The 19,305-nt window shown below is 44.5% G+C and overlaps 1 protein-coding gene across 1 annotated transcript; it reads left to right on the forward strand.

Annotated features, from left to right (window-relative positions):
- Positions 1-11,678: 11,678 nt before the first annotated feature.
- Positions 11,679-14,662, forward strand: gpr31 (G protein-coupled receptor 31). The gene is made up of 2 exons (XM_068343359.1): positions 11,679-12,212; positions 12,971-14,662. Exons 1-2 carry the CDS (start codon positions 11,679-11,681, stop codon positions 13,430-13,432), a joined length of 996 nt encoding a protein of 331 aa, XP_068199460.1. The 3' UTR covers positions 13,433-14,662.
- The last annotated feature ends 4,643 nt before the right edge of the window (positions 14,663-19,305 follow it).

The raw sequence follows: 19,305 nt of genomic DNA on the forward strand, positions 1-19,305 counted from the left end.
AAAAGATTGACTCATACCGCTCAATGATCTGCAACAGTTTCTCCTTCCACTCAAGGGAGATCTCACAGGTTGAGAGGTCCAACTCCTGCAGGCCCATGTCACACAGAACAGCTGACATTTCAGCTTCTGACCGTGGTGCAGGTGACGAGATTTGTGTGTACTGTGTACTGGACTGGACACGATCTGGTTCTGGCATGTCCTGCACAGAAAGACAATGGGACACATCCGCAACCTTTGCATTTCTCCTAAGTGTCAGTGGCTTATCAGTAGGGTTTACTATCTTAACTGGGACATAGCCATCCCCCCATAAGGGAGTGACAACTCTGCCCACCAGAATTTGTGCAGGCCTGGTCTTAGACTGGGTGGGTTCAATCATGACTGTGCTACCTACCGCTGAGACGTCAAACGCTGGTAGTTTAGCCCACACTAAATGTTCAGACAGTGGCTTCAGAGTTACACACCTTTTGAGCTTAGCAGTTCCAACTCTGAGCGGCATCGCCGTGCCATTACATTCACCCGAGAAGGACAACAGGGACATTAGATGGGGCAAACCATCACTCAAAGTACTCTTCGCAGGAGATGCTATGCTCTGGCTGCTCACAATCATCTTTGTCTGTGTAATGAGCCACCTGATGACGTTGCTGCCCAGAATCATATCATCACGTTGGCCTGGCACAACAAGAACTGGGATTATCATCTTGTGGCCATAAACGGATACAGTGAGGTCATACATTGAAGTAGGTGTGACCAGGTTACCCCCACAGCCAACAATGACGAAACCCTCAGCTGACTTCTTCTCAGTGTTAGGGGTCGACTGTGAGAGCTCTGTGTCTGCAGTCACACTTATAGTGCATGCCATTGAACCACTGTCCACTAATGCCCTGAGGACATGTCCATCATCTGTAGTCACAGTAGTAGAAGAGGCTATCAGTATTTGAGAGTCTCTGCAGATCTTGGAAAATCACAGTTTTCTTTGATGGTCCTGCACTGCTGAAGGCCGTGCACAATGTCTCATAATCCGTGTCTGTTAAGGTGGGAGGCTCACTCACTTGATCTGCGTTGTCCTCCCCTGCACGCAGATCATTCAGTTTCCCTGCTGGCCACGGGGATGTGGACGCCTGCCCTCTGGGCAGTTAAGTCTTGAATGGCCAGGCAGGTGACACAGGAAGCACAGCCCTCCTTCTCGACAGTGCGTGAAGGCAGAGAGCTGTCTTTACATATAGAACAAGGTATGTCATTCAAGCCCTCAATCCTCGGATATCTGTTGCTGCTATTCGGCCTTCTATTTGCCCGTGCACGAACCGGGCCCTGAAGTAGCACTTTCTCTAGCATGCCTATCAATTTCTCAAGGGTAGGGTTATCTTGACTCACAGTTGTTTTCTGTTCAGGTATGCCTACGTCGAAAGTAGCATTAGGGCTCACCTCAATTTTATTCAAGTTGACTCTGTTATACAACTGAGGCGAGGACCTAAGTCCACCTTCCAGACGATATTCATCTAACACTTCCTGAACCTCACGAGTTGACCACTTATCAACTGTCTTGGACCTAAAGGTAAGGGCCAAGTCCCTGCTGGGGCAGTGCCTGATGAACATACGTGTGACTTCAACAGAAGGGTTGTCGAACAACTTTCCCTGTGCATTCAGACAACTGGCAGCAACATCAGCAGCTCTGTTCAACCTAAGCCAATACTCGTATGGATCCTCCTGGTCTTTTGGCAGGGTGGAATAAAAGTCAGCTAGGGGAACAGAGGAGCAGTGGCTAGAACTGAAATGTCTACGCAGGAGTAAATAGGTGGCCTGTGGGTTCTGCTGCACATCAATCTCACCATTCCTTATTCCAAATCGCACAACATCCTTTGCTCTGCCCCTCAGATGGATGAGAATCTCCTCAGCCTGATGTTCAACCCGAATATCGCTCTTCCTAATGTAGGTTCTCATTAAGTCCTCCCATTCATCAACAGCTATTGTATCTGAACTTTCCCCTCTGAATGGAGGTGGCTCTTTGACTTGCCTCTGAGTGACCAGTTGGACCTGGGAGAGGTCTAGTGTCTGGCTGGGCAGAGAGCTTTCCTTCCTGCATGCATCTCCATGGGCCGTGTGCACCGTAACTGCAGGGGTTGATGTGAGGTGTGATGCAGGGGTCGATGTGAAGTGTGTCATAATACTATTTGCTATCTGCTGTCCTATCTGTTGTACAACAGTGTTCATTTGTTCAGCAAATCTCACTTCATCAGGGATAGGGTTTTGGGCGGAGGTGCTAGCGCACTGAGGTGGATGTAACCCATGCATAGACTGATCATGTGGTGAGGATACATTGTCATATTCAACAGGACTGTCCACAGGATCAATAACTATACATGTTTCATCCCTCCTTTGATCCTCACGTAATGAAAATGGGACAGGTGTGAGATTTAACCCACATGTGATATCCTTACCCCAACTAACAGGGGTTCCATCATACTTACCAGACTGACCAGAGCTCATGGTTTGTTTTGTGATAACAAAGTTCCCACTCATATAATATTAACAATTAAGCTGAGAGTCCACCACGAAGGAATACAGCTCCAGTGATGCAGTCATGAGAAGACACCAGCCCGGTCCGACACTCTTCGACGAGTCACGGCACCAATGTGACCGATGTATGTCTTCTCTGCATTAATCACACTCTGGAACTCATGTGGTGGCAATAGCTCAGGTGGGGGTTTATTCTGCGTTCAACAACAAATGGACACAGGAGACAGTGTACAAGCTGAGGATTTCCCATATAGGCTACTATACCATACGTATATGATTTAGTGATCGTAAAGTGATTTTTATACAGCCAGATGAACAAAGCAAATCTCATTTCCTCTTAAAAAAATAAAATACAAAATAAACGTAGCATATTTTTCCACCATTAACTGTTACCATCTTTTTATATTATTTTAGCTTATTTAACCAAATCACATGAACTTGCAATAAAAAATACACATTAAATTATAACACTTGCAACATACCTGCGTTCAACAACAAATGGAAACAGGAGACAGTGTACAAGGTGTCAATTTGTGGACCAAAGCACATGTCCTGTCTGGGGAAACAGCGACACCACCTGTCAGCTAACTGTACTGGACACGTTCTTTACCAGTGAAACAATGAACACAAAGTTCATGTTTGACCTGACACAAAATGAAACAGAGTTAGTCTAATGCTGTTTGCTTTCAGGCATGTATCCCAGATTAACTGTTAAGTGCTTTTCAAAATTATAATTTATTTTGTCCACAGACGCACGGACATTACCTGTCTCATGAAAATCCTCCGGCGTACTGAGGATTTCCCATCAGGCTTCGCTAACATGAAGCAGGCATGATGCAGACATGTACAACAGTAGATGGCGTAGTTTCCCCATTTTAGCGGGATTTTAACTACAACTTATTCAACTATGTTACATATATATATATATGTGTGTGTGTGTGTGTGTGTGTGTGTGTGTGTGTGTGTGTGTGTGTGTGTGTGTGTGTGTGTGTGTGTGTGTGTGTGTGTGTGTGTGTGTGTGTGTGTGTGTGTGTGTGTGTGTGTCCCTCTCACCCTTGTGGGGTGGTATCTGTGTCATCCTCCAGCTCAGGTCCTCTACCAGAGGCCTGCGAGTCTGAGGGTTCTGTCAGTATCTAAGCTGTTCCTAGGACTGTTCTGGACTGAGGTACCTGAGTGTCAAATACTTTTTTAAACACATTTCCATTGTGCTTCCAAATTGCTCAAACAATTTGTCTGTAAGCGTGGTTCATCGCTGCTGAAGGAAAGCGGTGGATGTTCTGATGATCCACAGCAGCAGCTTCTCCAGACACACTCGGTTGTTCGCTGTGTGGGGAAAGTAGACGAACCCCAGGTGTGTACAGCTAACACGCAGAGCTAGCTCTGTTAAAAGTTTACATGTCCAACTTTTCCAGAAATGTTCTAGAGGGTACGTGAATGATGTGACAGGCGCAGCACAACTCCTGAAGCGACTCAACAAATTGACAAAAGGACAGGGATGACGATCAAGCGCGGTAAATTCAAGAGCTTGTCGATCAGAAGAGGGGTGAGGGATGACAGGATGATGTTTAAAGCTGGAGGAGAGAAGATACCACTTCTGGCAGAGCAGCCCGTCCAAAGCCTCAGGAGGGAGTTAGGGTCAGAAACAGCAGAGGAGTTACAAGGATTGGCAAAAGTCAACTTCCCAGGATGGGGTGTTACCATCTCACACTGAAGATTCAGAGGCCACATCAGAGTGGCTGCTGGAAGCCAAAATTCCATCTGTTATGCCCACAAGATGGATGGCATCTCCAACAGTTACGTCCACAACATACACAGCGATTTCTCCTGACCAGGTGACATCTAGGCTGAGGAGGCTTCGTTCTAGGAAGGCAGCCGCACCAGACCAGGTCTCCCCGAGACTCCTTCGTACCTGTGCTGCTGAACTGCAAGACCCTCTTCAACAGATTTTCAACCTCAGTCTGCAGCTGGGGAGGGTCCCGTCACTGTGGAAGACCTCCTGCATCGTCCCTGTGCCGAAGAAGAGGTGTCTGACGGAGCTCAACCACTATCAACCAGTCGCGACTGGTCATGGACCTCATGCGTCCCCAGGTGCAAGGTGCAATAGACCCTCTCCAGTTTGCCTACAGGCCTCAGGTTGGGGTTGAGGACGTTGTCCTGTACCTCCTCCACCATGTGCCTTCCTACCAGGATGTCGGGGGCTGTCCTATCAGGGTGCTCTTGTTTGACTTCTCGAGCGCCTTCAACACCATCCAGCACCAGCTTTTGCAGGACAAACTGGCCTCTATGGCTGAGGACCCCAGCTGGGTGACCGACTACCTGACCGACAGACCCCAGTATGTCCGGATTGGGGATTGTTTGTCTTCTGTGGTGACCTGCAGCACATGGGCTCCTCAAGGTACCGTGCTCTCTCCCCTTCTCTTTACCCTCTACATGACGAACTTACAGCACAACTCATGCCACATACATGCCACATGCAGAAATTCGCGGATGACACCGCGATTGTGTAATGTATCAGAAAAGGTGATGAGAGGGAGTACAGGAGAGTGGTGGCGGACTTTGTGGAGTGGTGTCAGTGAAATGAGCTCTAGCTGAACATCTCCAAGACCAAGGAGATAGTCCTGGATTTCCGACGGTCACCCCCCTCTCCACAGCCAGGGGTTATTGAGGGCAAAGACGTGGATCGGTAGTGACGTACAAGTACCTGGGACTGCAGCTGGACAACAGACTGGTCCACTAACATGGACTGTGTGTACAAGAAGGGGCAGAGTAGGATGTACTTCCTGAGGAGGATGGTCTCCTTCAACATCTGCTCCAAACTCCTTCAGATATTCTACTGGTTAAGTGTGCTGTCTTATGCTATTGTGTGTTGGAGTGATGGTGCCCGAAAGAGGGATACAGATTGCCTGAACAGACTCATCCACAGATTTCTGTCATCTGTGTGGAGGCAGTTCTGGAGAGGTGGACCCTCCCTAAGTTCAGAGAAATCCTGGGGAATACCAGCCACCCCCTGCACACCACCTTCAGCAGAGGAGCTCCTTCAGTGACAGACCGCTGTCTCCATGCTCCTCCAAAGAGAGACTGAGGACCTCCTTTGTGCCCCGTGCCATCAGAGGTTACAATGAGAGCATCAGGAAGAGGGAGGGTGGAGCGTCGAGGTCAGTTAGGTCATCGACCTAACTGACCTTGGGTGGTACTGCAGAACTGGCCCAATCCAACTCCAGAAAGGCCCTCAAGGAGCTGTAGGAGGGACGACAGTTGGGCCCCAACAGCCCAATGAGGTCAGTTGCAAGGAGTGGTGTGGGGAGACATCCCCATATATACATGGGTCCTACTAGTAGTTATAATGTTTATAAAATGATGACATGATTGAGTGCATGGCTGAGACAGGAGAGCAACCAGAAAGCCAACTTTATGATCACTAAGAATGAGTAAAATACAGCCCAGAGGAGGAGGCCCGGCTGAAAAGGCAGCCTTTCTGGAGGATTATCGATGTGTTTAGATTTTACAGGTGAGATCTCAACACCTGGAAATGCAGTAACTTCAGCTTATGTGAAAATACGATGCTCACAAACCTGAGTTTGTTTGGAGGTTCTAGCAGGGGGGCAGCTAGGGGTACGGGTCGTATGCCTCGGGGACGAGCGCGGAGCTTTGGGAGGGACAAAACCAATGACGGATACCTGAATAAAATGATATAAGGTTTATCTGAAAACATTCTCATGTGATATCTGTCTCAAAACAACTACACTATTGCATATGTAATCCATATACAGACTCCTGGTTATAAAATCCCTACTTCCACCCACCCTCTCTCATCAATCATACGTGTGATCAAATGTAGTAACCATTGGTCACCAACAGATGTCAGTGTTTTCCAGGACCGCTCTGCAGCTGGGTTTAACTGTAAACCTGATGTTTAAAACTGAATCCAGATCAGCCTGATTAAAAGGTAGAGGAAAAGGAAACATCACCAAATCACAGTAATAATTCACCTTCAACAGCAGCATTGATAAAACCGCATTCATAGTCCTAGTCACAAATTTCACAGTTTCACATGTCACAAATCAATTTGCAAGCTCATAATACATGCATTGAAGACTTGAAGAAGTCTAGTGAAAGAGAATACATGTAGTTCATTGCATTGGATTTTGTAGTGAGAAAATTACTGTCTTTACTTCAAGGAGCAGTTCACCCAAAAATGAAAATTGGGTCATTAGCTATTGTTCATCATGTCAATGTAAAGTCAGGGGAAGTTTTTTATTCCATGTCTGCAGCTCCACTGTGAAACAGAGCAATAGAGTATTCTCTAAATGAGATAGGAACCTATTTAAAAAAGGTCCCTTGAAATGAAAAATTCACATACTTTCTTTTGGGATGCCGTGAGTAAATACTGATTTTTTGTTTTGTTTTGGGTGAATCATTCTTTTCTGTTTGAATGTTCTGCATAGATATGTTATTTGAAAGTGCAAATCAATCAGAAATGATTGCTCGGACAGCTGAAAGCAGTTTTTCAGATGTCCCATTTGCCCAACTAATGGATTTGCCTTCCTTTTGCCTGCCCCTCATTGGATCTGTCTGCCTGGTTTGATTACTCCTGTGTCTGACTGCCTGATCCACTCGTCTGATTCATCTGCATGTTGGATTTATTTATTTGGTATCTTAAACCTGCTTGCCAAATTAAACCTTTTGAGACTCTTGACACGTCTGCTTGTCTGTCGTGCTTTTGGGATCCCCCTGCCAGTCTTGTTCGAGGTGTGAAAGGACCTACCGACATCGATGATAAGATAACCTGACCAACTTTTCTTCTAACGAAGCATAGATGTGGCTGATACAGTATGCTGGTGCAAGCTGACATTTCCATGAGGTTAATCTAAAACATGGGTTTCATGACTGGCACCAGTCAGCATGTGGTCAGCATGAGCTCTTATCATTCATTCTCTGAAACGCATGTTGTCTTCCTGTTTGCGTTTGGAGGCCTTTATCTGAATCCCTGCTGTGCTGCTCGCACTGAGGAGTCAGATTGTCTCAAAACACAAACTGTTGAACTACGAAGAAGACAGAAATATCAGTTTAAACCGATGATAAATAGGGTGTTTTATGTATTCTAACAGTTTCTGCTGACCTGAATACTCATTTTGCATGCTGTTATTCTAAATAAGCACCATGGTACAAAGGTATGTAGGTCTTATAATTTTAATTTGTATATACATTTACATGTGTGACATTAATGAAAAATAACAATATCAATATCATTCACAGGATGAGAGTGAAGGGAAAACCCGAGAGATCGTGAGCTTCATTCTGCGTGTTTCCAGAGTGAAGCTTCAGGTTTCCAAACTGTCCGTAGGTGTGAGTTTCTGTCCAAATCAACATTATTTTCCAATCATCACTGCTGGAATAGGAGTGTTTCTGATTTTTATCTCTGAATGCTCGGGAATATCCTCCTCCAGTCCACTGATTCAATACTGGAGGCCAAAGCGGGGGGTGGGGGGTGGATGAGAGCTTGGGAAACTGGTGACACCAGGAGGATGGGTTGTCTTCATCCACACTGATGCTATTACTAGTGCTGCTTTATTGGAATGCATGGGAAATAAGCTGTGTTTAAGAAGTGTTGAGATTTGACCTGTAATTTGGTGTAAAAATATAAGAAGCTATTTTTGTTAAGGCTGGTTTCTAACCTTTGACCTGAGCTGAGTCGGAGTTGTTTCCTGGTCCTCACATGCTGCACTGGTGGTGACGAAAACATGTTTGGTTTCATCACATTCTGCGGATAGAGTTTCCTCATTGAGGCTGGAGAATGTCTCCATGTGGTCATTCACTGTCCTAAAACCAACAACTACTTCCTGATTCTCTCACGTGTGAAGGGAAACACTATGTCCCCCCACCCCTGGAGAGGAAATGTTGAAATATTTCGCTTGGTTGGAACGCAGAGCTGGATGCTGGTTTTTACAGGTGTTTGGTTCTGGTCAACATTTTTGGTTCTGCTCAATGTTCCTCAACGTTCCTCGGAGGTGGCACCAGATGAGACCGTAAGGAATTCTTCTTCTTCTTCATCTTCCAGATGTTCTGCTCTTTTTCTCTACTTCTCTCTGGCTAGATATTTAAATTCATTCTTCAATTTGTTTTTCTTGAAGGAGGGTTTTCACTGTTCTGTCTTCCAAATTGGATTCTTCCCAAGACCTGCTTTTCTCTTGTAATTGGCTTAACTTTCTGTTCTCTTTTTGTTGCAGGAATATTCGTCATCTGTGTTGTATGGAGAAGCAGAGATTTATTTTATTCCAGTTTGTTCCTGGCTGCAGACCAGAGAAAAGACCTCCTCCTGCAGCCTGGATCCGTCTGCTCCTCTGGCTGCGCCGGGACGTCTGACAATCAGAGCAGACGCTGGTAAAGTTTCCTTCCAGACGTAGATGGGCCAGCAGGGTCAGGTGTCACCGCCTGGAGAGGCCCCACCTTCACACACGCTCATACCAGTCAGGTTCTGAGGAACACAGATGAAAGAAAAGTCAGTGTTTAGAATGGTATCTGTTTGGATGTCAGCATGAAAAAACTGGTTTTCACGATGAAACGCCTCCAACAGGAAATAGTTTCTAATCTGAATGTCTCTGCAGGAAGAAATAACCTCATTTTTTTTGGTTTCATAACTAAAACAACACCATTATCACAACATGTTTACATGAACAACACGACACCCAACACAACAATGTGTACGTTTCAGTTCAAAGGTTAAAACTCCACTAAAAGTTTGTGTTCCAGCAGGAATTTTCAAACTCAAACAAATTTTCCAAACAAATTATCAAACGAATTGTTAATGGGTTGAGTCAATTGAGTCAAGGGTCTTACTATTCTGTAAATCTACAATACATATTAAAAGTATTCACCAATTTAAATGATTTTCTATCTCTAGTGGTTCTGATAACTTGTTCATTGATGACCCTGATCCCGTTCCCTTACTGACAACCCGACCTGCTGTCGGGATCACATTTTTTATGATATAAAGCAGACGGATCTTAAAGGAGGGAAACTGCTGTAAAATAGATGGGGGCGGCGCGGGGGCTGCTCTGCTTCTCTGCTGGCAAAAGGTCAGAGGTCAAACGTCAGCCTCCTGTGAGACGGTACCGATGAGAGTGACAAACTCAACACCAGTGTGATTTATAGCTACTAGTACAACTTTACACCGAGTGTTACTGCACTCACAGGCCGGCTGGACATTCTGAGTACAATAGAGTGATTGTCCCCCCCCCCCCCGACAGGCTGCAGAGTAACACCACTGAGAGACCCGGCCATGACTGACTGCCTGCAAACACCATCTACCTCCGAGTACTCCCTTTACAAACTACGATTTAAGTAAATGTGTCAAACAAAATGTTCTTAACTTTAATACCAACAGTGGTGTTCATGCAGTAATCTATATTCACAGACATTCCTCTAATAATCCCAGTAATTTAATCTGAATTTTGTGTGCAGACTAGACACCAACTAATGCAACACGTCTTCATAATGATGATGCTCCAACCTCCCCTTTTACAGAATGTGTGTGTGTGTGTGTGTGTGTGTGTGTGTGTGTGTGTGTGTGTGTGTGTGTGTGTGTGTGTGTGTGTGTGTGTGTGTGTGTGTGTGTGTGTGTGTGCTTGTGGTGACGGGACGTGGGGTGTCAGGTACGCTGACACACATCAACACCTCTGAAAACACGCTGGACGACTTCAGGTTTGCTTTATTTTGTGTGTTTTTTGGTGTTTTGTCAGACAGGGGGACGCGTGACGCTGTGGTTTGTCGTGTTGCTTTACGTCAGCTAGCGGACAGCTAGCGGCTTCAGTTACATCAAGACTGTTATTTGATTCCTGTCAAAGTTGACTGAGTAACTCAACATACAATTAACCCATTGTTTGAGGACAGAGCCATAAACACAGGGGAGGGCATTTAAGGATCACTGTCAAACAGGAGGAGGGCTCCAAAAACAGAGACAGGACGCTGATCAGATCTCACTGCTGGGTTCATTCATTAATCATTTTTAAGCAATGAAAGCACAGGTTTTGATTTACTATAATTATTATAAATAGTAATTGTGGCAAGCGTTGTTGTTATCAGGGCTCATAAATCATCTTCTAAGTGATGAACGAGACGTGCAGAGAGGTCTCCTTCCTGCCGAGCCTCAGAAACGTGTCGGAACAGGACGTCTGATCTGCAGGAGAAGCTTCATGGTTGTCCAGACACGCAGCTGAAGCATGTGGGGTTGAGTGTGAGGTTAACCCCCTCTCCTCCTCACCCACAGATACCCTCCTCCCTTAGGACACCACATTCCACACAACCTCATCTAACACACATGCTGGACATAGAATAAATCATTGACAGCAGCACTATGGCCGATATGTAAATCTGTCACCAATTCCCATGAGTCTACAGCTGGAACATTTTCCCTAAATATCTCTTTTTATATCTGCGACAGTGATGTGCACTGAAACTGTGCCAGGAAGCTATAAACTGAGACACTCACAGCTGTCATTCATGAGAAAGTGTACGTTTTACAGTAGCTTCTGGGAGACAGCAAACCCTCAGAATAGAAAACAGTCAATTCTCACAGATTGAGTCAGGAAATAGCATTTAGCTCCATAAGGAGATCAGACTTCTCTCATCTGGTTGGCTGTTTGTCAGCCGGAGCTGTCAGTGGGTGACTGTTTTAACATGTCACACAGGGCTTGTCACGGCTTAACGTGGAATTCGCTTTGTCAGATTTCACGACGACAAAAACTTTTCGAATTGGTGTTGATTTTAATGTTTAACTAGTCTCAGTTTGGTTTTGATAATAGAGCTGCTTCTCTTTGTGTCATAAAAGCTCCAGGCTGGTCGTACATGGTAAACCCCACTGGTCCCACAACAGAAACACAACGGGTGACTCACCTCCTCAGGCTATGAGGCGGAGCAACGGGAGCAGGGCTGAACAGCAAACCCAAAGAAGTCTCAGCCATTTGTTCTGCTCAGAGAGATAACCAGTTCCAGACCTGGTTCTGACTCTCCCAAACTGAAGGACTAACATTAAATCTGAATGACTTTGGAATCCAGAAACAAGACTGAGAAGCAAAGGTGGAATTAAAACCTACAGAAGGACAACAACCAGAGGAACGTGTTTGGCAGGATTTTTGGTTGAAACAGAAAACAGCCTGAACATTCAAATGGCAAACTCTACTTATCAGCTGATTGAGGACTGCAAAGCTTCCAACAGGGCTCTGTATAAATTCTATGCAGCTGTCATGATTGTGATTTTCATCTTGGCTTTGCCTCTGAATGCTTCTGTCCTCCACCTCTTCATATTCAAGTTGAAATTTTGGAAATCCAACACCAACAATATCTTCCTGTTCAACCTGGTGCTGGCTGACATCCTGCTGCTCTTCTGTTTGCCCATAAAGGCGCACAACTTCATCAACGGGGAGAGGAGGAGTGACAACGACACGGTGTGCAAAGCCATGCTCTTCATGTTGTTCTTAAACCGAGGAGCCAGCATCGCCTTCCTGACAGTCACTTCTATTGATCGCTATTTTAATGTGGTGCATCCTGGGAGAAAAAATCTCCTGAAAGCTCTGAAGAAATCTCCTCAGATCTCGATTCTCATCTGGCTGCTTCTCCTGCCTCTCACTGTTCCCACCATGCTCAAGAACTTTGATTGCTGCAACAGTCACAAGACCAGCAGGGATGACACCTTGATTAAGGTAAGCTGCACACGCTGAGTATGTGTGTGTGTGTGTGTGTGTGTGTGTGTGTGCGTGCGTGTGTGTGTGCGTGTGTGGACTCACATCATGCACACCTCTTCTGGTTTCACTCTACACAGGTAGGTTCTCAGGGATCCGTCCCCAAAAAATCTAGGAACGTCTGTCAGTTAACGCAGGAAGAAATGACAAAGCAGTCAAGCAGAAAAATGAATCATCAGCAAACATGTTTGCGTTGACGTCGTCTGAGAAAACACAAGTTTTGAAATGCTGGAATTATTTCCTTTTGCGTAACTCAACAGTTCACACACACTAATTTATGACTTTATTATCGCTGCTCATTCTGCAGCTACAGCAACAAAGACGACAGACAATAGAAGATCACTGTGAGGGAGCTGAAGACAAGGGAGAGCCCTCCCACAGAGAGCAGCTATCAGATAGAGCCCGTTTCCAGAGCTATTTTTGCTTCGACTCCCAGGATGCATTGCTAACACGTTAAACCTGGACTGGGTCAAAGTGCACCAAAAATAACAAGATCCTGCAGGTTTAAAGCAAAACCGCCTCTATTGTCCAGAAACGTGCTGTTTAGTTACTGTGTGTATCTCTACATGTGTGAGAAATAACAGCGTGATAATAACTACACTGGAAAAATAAGATTTACATTAAAATGGGTTCGTAAAACATAAAAAAGACGAGGACGACAACAAACAGTAGATTGACGTAGATTCATGGGACCATTAAGTTGCTCCTTTCTGTTTTAGGACGTGGTGGACAGTTTGCGAGAAGTGGTCTTCTTCACCCAGATCGTCATACCCTTCATCATCCTGGTCTACTGCACGGCGCGCATCGTCAACCGGCTCAGGAAGAAGACGGTTGGAGATAAGACCAAGCTGAGGAGAGCTGTGTTCCTGGTGACCGCGGTCATGGTGGTCTTCTCCATCTGCTTCATCCCCTGCACCATCGCCAGAATGGTTCTGCTGATCACCCGTGTCCAAGAGGCCAGCGAGAAGAGCCAGGATAAAGCCGCCCTGGCCTTCGACGGCCTCATGGTCCTGTCCTACATGGACTGTCTGCTGGACCCTCTGGTCTACTGCTTCTGCAGCACCAAGTTCAAGGCTCTTTACCTCTCCAATTACTTCCCATTCTTAGTTAAAGACACTCAGATACCGTTAGACAGCTCAACAGGAAACACGACCAATCCTGTGCGCAATAAGGTCATTTGAGACGAAGGAAAGCACAGACCGGATGCTGCTGAGGGACACAGAGAGTCGATGTCCACCCTGAACACTCCTCCTCCTCTGGATGAAGACTATGCAGTGAAGACACCACGGACTGTTTAAATGTCTATTTCTTATTAATGAACATAAATCTATTTTTCGTGGTGCATATGTAAATAGTGGGGATTTCTAGGGTCCTATCTAAATGCTGTTCAGTACCAATAGTAATATATATTAATATATCATCTAGTGGTGGATGTTAGTCAGTCCATGCACATCTGGTTTTGTCTTTTGCGTGGAGAGTTGAGTTACGACCATAAAAACAAGTGTTAAAGGCCACGGAACAAGAATTTATCTGTCAACTCTCACATTGTCTCCAACGACACCGTCAAACAGACAAACAAGCCAGACAAACGTCTCCAAGTTAGGCTCAGAAAATGTCTCATCGTCGCCAGGAAGTGTCAAATTCACTTCATGGGAAGCTGTAGCTCATCAGAGATGATGGACTAGCGGAGCTGCAGAGGAACACGTGACCGTCTAGAAGTTTAACGGACGTGGATTCCTTTGTCAGGGCTGTCAACTGTGACTGATCCTAAAAATAGACTCCTATAAAGCCCCAGGCCGTCCCCTGTCACTTAAAGCCAGTACAAACCCATTACTATTCATTTTTTACTGTTAGTATTTACATACTTTGTGCCTAGGATCATTTCTTGAACGACTATAATAACATTTCAGTCTTGTGACCCTCATTATGCTGGAAAACCCTTTGAGAATCAATCATTATCACAGCAGACAAAATGACAAACCTTAAAATGTAAAACCAACTGAACAAAAAGAGCATTTATTTAACCATTCATTTAACCAGACTGAGCAGCACTCCTCCCAGACGTGTCGACAGGAAGTCCATCGTCCTCGTGTGACTCACCTGGACGGACTCACCGTTGACTTATAAAAATATGAATGACTCAGGACAGCGGTCCAGCAGCTGCAGCTCGTTTCACTGCAATTTACCAAAAATGTCCTAAAACACAGAGTTTTACAAAATTCTGGAAACAATTTCTTAAATTTCCAATCAACATCTCCTGGTGTTTGGTCGATGCTGAGGTGTTACTGAGAGAAATACTACGCGCTAAATGATATTGTTTTTATTACAATCAAGTGCTGATGTATTGTGGTTTGTTATACACAATATTTTATGATGAATCAAAGGATTATTAATAAAAAGTGTTTCCTGTAATGGGAGGAATTATGGTTTTCATCACCTGAGTTCTTATATTCACGTATGAGAAATCTGAATTATTGATCAAACATATGATATTACTTTATTTTATTTTAGTGGAAGTCTCCTTATCAGTGTGTTGGATATAAATCACCCAGCTTCTGATAATCATTACAGGTCTGTAATGGTATTACACACATGCTCTGACCTTTGTGTGTTTGTTTTACTGCAGCTGTCACATATAATTAGATTTGTTTCTATGATTCTTCCTTCTTGTCAGGTGTAAAACTCAGATGAGACACCTCAACTTGTTGATAAGTGGTCTGAACTCGTTTCAAGCTGGCCATTCAAAAACATACCTGAACGCCCACGCCCCGCTAACATATTTTCTCAGAAACACGTGGGTGTGGTTCTGGTAACTGCTTCTAAGGTGAGTGAACAAAGACTTGTGGCTGACTTCAGCCCTGAAGAGAGCTGCAGCGGTCCGGTTTGGACATGTGTGGCTCCAAAAGACGCTTCTATAAAATCACATCACAGTGAACAACCGGCAGCAGGCAGGCTAAAAACAAAGTAAGGTCTGAAGTCCAGACCCACAGTGGACTTACAGCAGATACTACATATGAACTTGTAGTCTAGGTCAATGATTTCAGTAGAAATATGTAGTTACATAGCTTACGGTACACAGAGATAGGAATCTCACTCTGACATCATTACATCCCGTGAAGCGGCGATGTATTGTAATCGTAATGTAATTGCAATGTTCGTGTGTTCGTCCATTAGTCCACCAAATATCTTCACAACCGTTGCAGATAGAGTAGTCCAATTTCCACCGGTACCCTGTAGGTCAACAGCACAGATGGCAGTTGGACCTCGACCTATCCGGTATGGAAGTCATAGGTTGGATTTACATATTTGATTTGGCGAAAGTTTTACGCTGGATGCCCTTCCTGACGCAACCCTCTGTATTTATCCGGGTTTGGGACCGGCACAATAAGACACTGGCTTGTGTCCTCTTGTGGCTACAATGGATAGAAAGATGATTAAAAAAGCACATGACTCAGGCAGCAAAGGGGATAAAAATGAGATGATGACCTTGAGGAAATTAGGTCAAGGTCAAATTTCAACTTTTGTACATTTTTTGCACATATGTCAGGAACTGGATAAGATAGAAAGACTAAACAAAAGCCGTTATATTCAGGGAGGCAAGTGGAGGAAAATTAGATGACAACCTTGACCTTGAAAAACTAGGTCAAGGTCAAATTTTCACTTTTATACCTTTTTAATGCCCAGAACAGTATTATGGGTTGTCCTGAGTCTGTCTGCTACAGAGTCCCTCTAGCAGTGGTCAACTTACAGATATGAAATGAAAAACCAAATACTCGATAGTACAATATAGAATTCATTGCTACGACCATTAGGAAAGTAGGTCAGGGTAAATTTTTGAATTCAGGGGTGTCGCAGGATGTTGCAGTCTCTGACTGCCTTGTTTCAGTTACGTTAAAATCTCAGTTCATTCATACCCAGCCCGTCTCCATCTATCTGTCACTGGATCTTAATGACAGGAAACAATGAAACCATCTCCGGACACACACACACACACACACACACACACACACACACACACACACACACACACACACACACACACACACACACACACACACACACACACACACACACACACACACACACACACTGTATTACTGTCAACAGTTGGTCTCGGTTGTGCTGCATTTAAGCTCCCAGCAGCCAGACTGCAGTGATGTAACACCCAATAAGTCACCAAGTAAACCAGAGGGGAAACCACAGGGTACAAATACTTCATAAATACTCAGATACGTGGCATATATTTTTCAGACACCTTTTTATTTTTATTCCCTACTTCTATCTGTCATTTTAATGCATTTTTAGATCATTTTTGCTTTTCCTGGTCACATCACCCAACATCCAGACAGTTTTTCACTGAATCAGCAACAACACAGACGAGGTGAACCTTGGTGAATCCATGGCTGCATTTCAAACACGACCGGCACCAAACAGACCGAACCACTAACGCTTCGATTCCAGAGGGTTTGTTAGAGCTCCGTCTGTGATTCCTCTATCGCGTCCTGTGACGACCCTCAGGCTGTGAATCACAGGAGCCTTAGAGCTGCTAAGGCATTAGATGGTCGTTATAATGTGCCTTTACGTTTGTACAGTGGTGTAAAATGTTCCTTTAGCTCAATCAACTGTACTTCTACTTCTGTAAAGAACAAGTGTACGTCTGACTCCTTTGCATGTTATTAACCTAATTTACCTACGTAAAGTAGGACAGTATGCAAGTGTTAAAGTAACTTAACCAGATTGCAAAGTTTAACAAATGTCCTCGCTTACAGCAGCCCAACATCGCATCACACACCCGCATCATGGTGTGTATTGAGTATACACAGATCTAATCAGTTCTAACGAATGAAATACTTCATGTTGATGATAAAACTTCTGCTGATGCTCTAATATGTGGAACTGAACAGACAGTTTGAGACAGTCTGTGGTCCAGCCTCACTGCTTTCATCTCATTTACATCAATTTGAGGCCTTAAAAGTCTTTCAAGGTCTCAAAAAAATCAAGATTTTAAAGAAGACATGGCTTCACTTGTTAGAATAAAATCTAGGTCAGATAAGACGGTTGGTTGTCTGTGTGACAGCAGAAGTCCCACTGATGTAGGTGCTGAAACAAGAGGATCATCTGGCCTCCTTCACTTTGATGAAGGAGCCACTGGGAAAACTGGGAGCTGTGGAGCCACAAAGACAAGAACTGGAAAGAGAGAGACTCCTTTAATGGAACGTATCAGAGGAGGTCCAAACATAGAAAAGATTCCGTACGACTTATCTCATCTATGATGATGATGATGACGATGATGATTCACAACCACCAACAGACCCATGTCATCCCCTGGAGCGTAATGATGACGTTCTGATTTACTCACCGTAACTTACTATGAATAATATTCTCTGATGACAACAGAGGAAAATCCCTTTTTCGTTTCATTTTTTCCTCATCGGTAGAGGAGAAACGCACTGACTTCCTGAGAAACAAACCTTTCAAACCCCATTTTCAGCGGAGCCCCTGGTTTAGACACCAACTCACTTAAAACCTGTTCATGCTCAAACCTGTTAGATCCAGGATTACAGGAACTCGGTGATTGTCACTTCGATCCTGTGATTTCCAACGTATTTCCAGTAAATGTCCTTCTCAGACCTGATGCTGGAACAGGCAACACACCAACGTAACGCCAGGGCCCACAGGTGGGACACCTGAGACGGAGGAGGAGAGAGGAACCAATGACATTCTGAAACAGGATGTTCAACGCAAACTTTAGCCCAGAAATTCTCCTTGTTGTTTCCATGGAAACCAATTCTACTATATTTAAGCGTCTCCTAGAGCAAGGTGAACAACTGTCAAACAACTCTTGTGTTTATTTCCATGCACATCCTACATAGAGCTTCAGGTCTCCACCGACTTCTGAGACCTGATGCACCACAAATAAAAGATAAATGAAATCGAAAGGCATCAGGGTTTGCTGGGATTTTGCTTCTCGAAAGGAAAAACAGATGAAATCTCATCTGATCTTATCTGAACACAGATAAGGCACTGACGGCTTCCTGCACGTTATGGAGACGTGTTATGCAACACGTATGTCCTCATTCCTGACAACATCTCCGTCTTCACAGTTCTCCTTTGACTGTGGACAAACTATCTTTCACACAAATTTGCTAGAGGAAACATAAAAGATAATGAGCTCCATGTAGTTTCCATCCAGACGAGCAAATAACTTGCATACAAATGATGACACTGGCGTGTAAACTGGGCTCCATCTCCGGCCTGGCACATCAGCCTCTGATATTTTTAGCATAGTTGAGACTTTTTTTTTAACTTCAAATCCTTCAAGAAGGGTGGACAGCTGAGCCTGGAGGCACAGGAAGTTCTCTTGTGACAGAAAAAGAAAAGAAGAGACGTCTGAATCTATTTTAAGAATGTTGACTTTATTCTTATAATCATGTTTTCATACACAATAGATAATCCGTGCTTAATTCTTCTGGCACTAGTGTTGTGTTTTGAAAACGTTTGACTCTTCATCACCATCTTGTGGTTGTGTCAAAGACGGCAAAAAAGACATATGTGTTTAAAGAGAACAAAAGTCCTGTTGCAACGGCTCGGCTGTACTATATGCACCGCTGTGGTCAGATTTGCAACAGACCTCGAGTCTATACATGCATTTGCCGTGTTTTGACACGTTCTGTTGCAGAAATAATACGGCGTTATTCTTTTGCACAACGTACTTCCAAGAACAGTGTTGACAATGTGTGCATAAATGGTAAAAGCTTGTCATGCTAGTCGGCTTCACCAGAGACAAAGTCTAAAAACAAAGTCATTCAAGTTGATGTCACAGTTTAACCAGGAGTGTGCAGCTTGTCAGGTTTTAAAGGACAACAGAGATGAAGAAACACAGGTTTGAGTTAACATGTGAAACCAGTGGAGTGTGACGCCGACACTGGGCCGACCTGCACACCGGCACATTCTACTCAGTCCACAGGGGAATAAGAGTTAATCCCAGGAACACTTTGAAGGAAACACACGTCCACTGATGCAGAAAGTACTTCCTTCAGCAGTGACCTCCATT

The sequence above is a fragment of the Antennarius striatus genome, chromosome 19, assembly GCF_040054535.1.
Source record: "Antennarius striatus isolate MH-2024 chromosome 19, ASM4005453v1, whole genome shotgun sequence".
Classification (NCBI taxonomy): Eukaryota; Metazoa; Chordata; class Actinopteri; order Lophiiformes; family Antennariidae; genus Antennarius; species Antennarius striatus.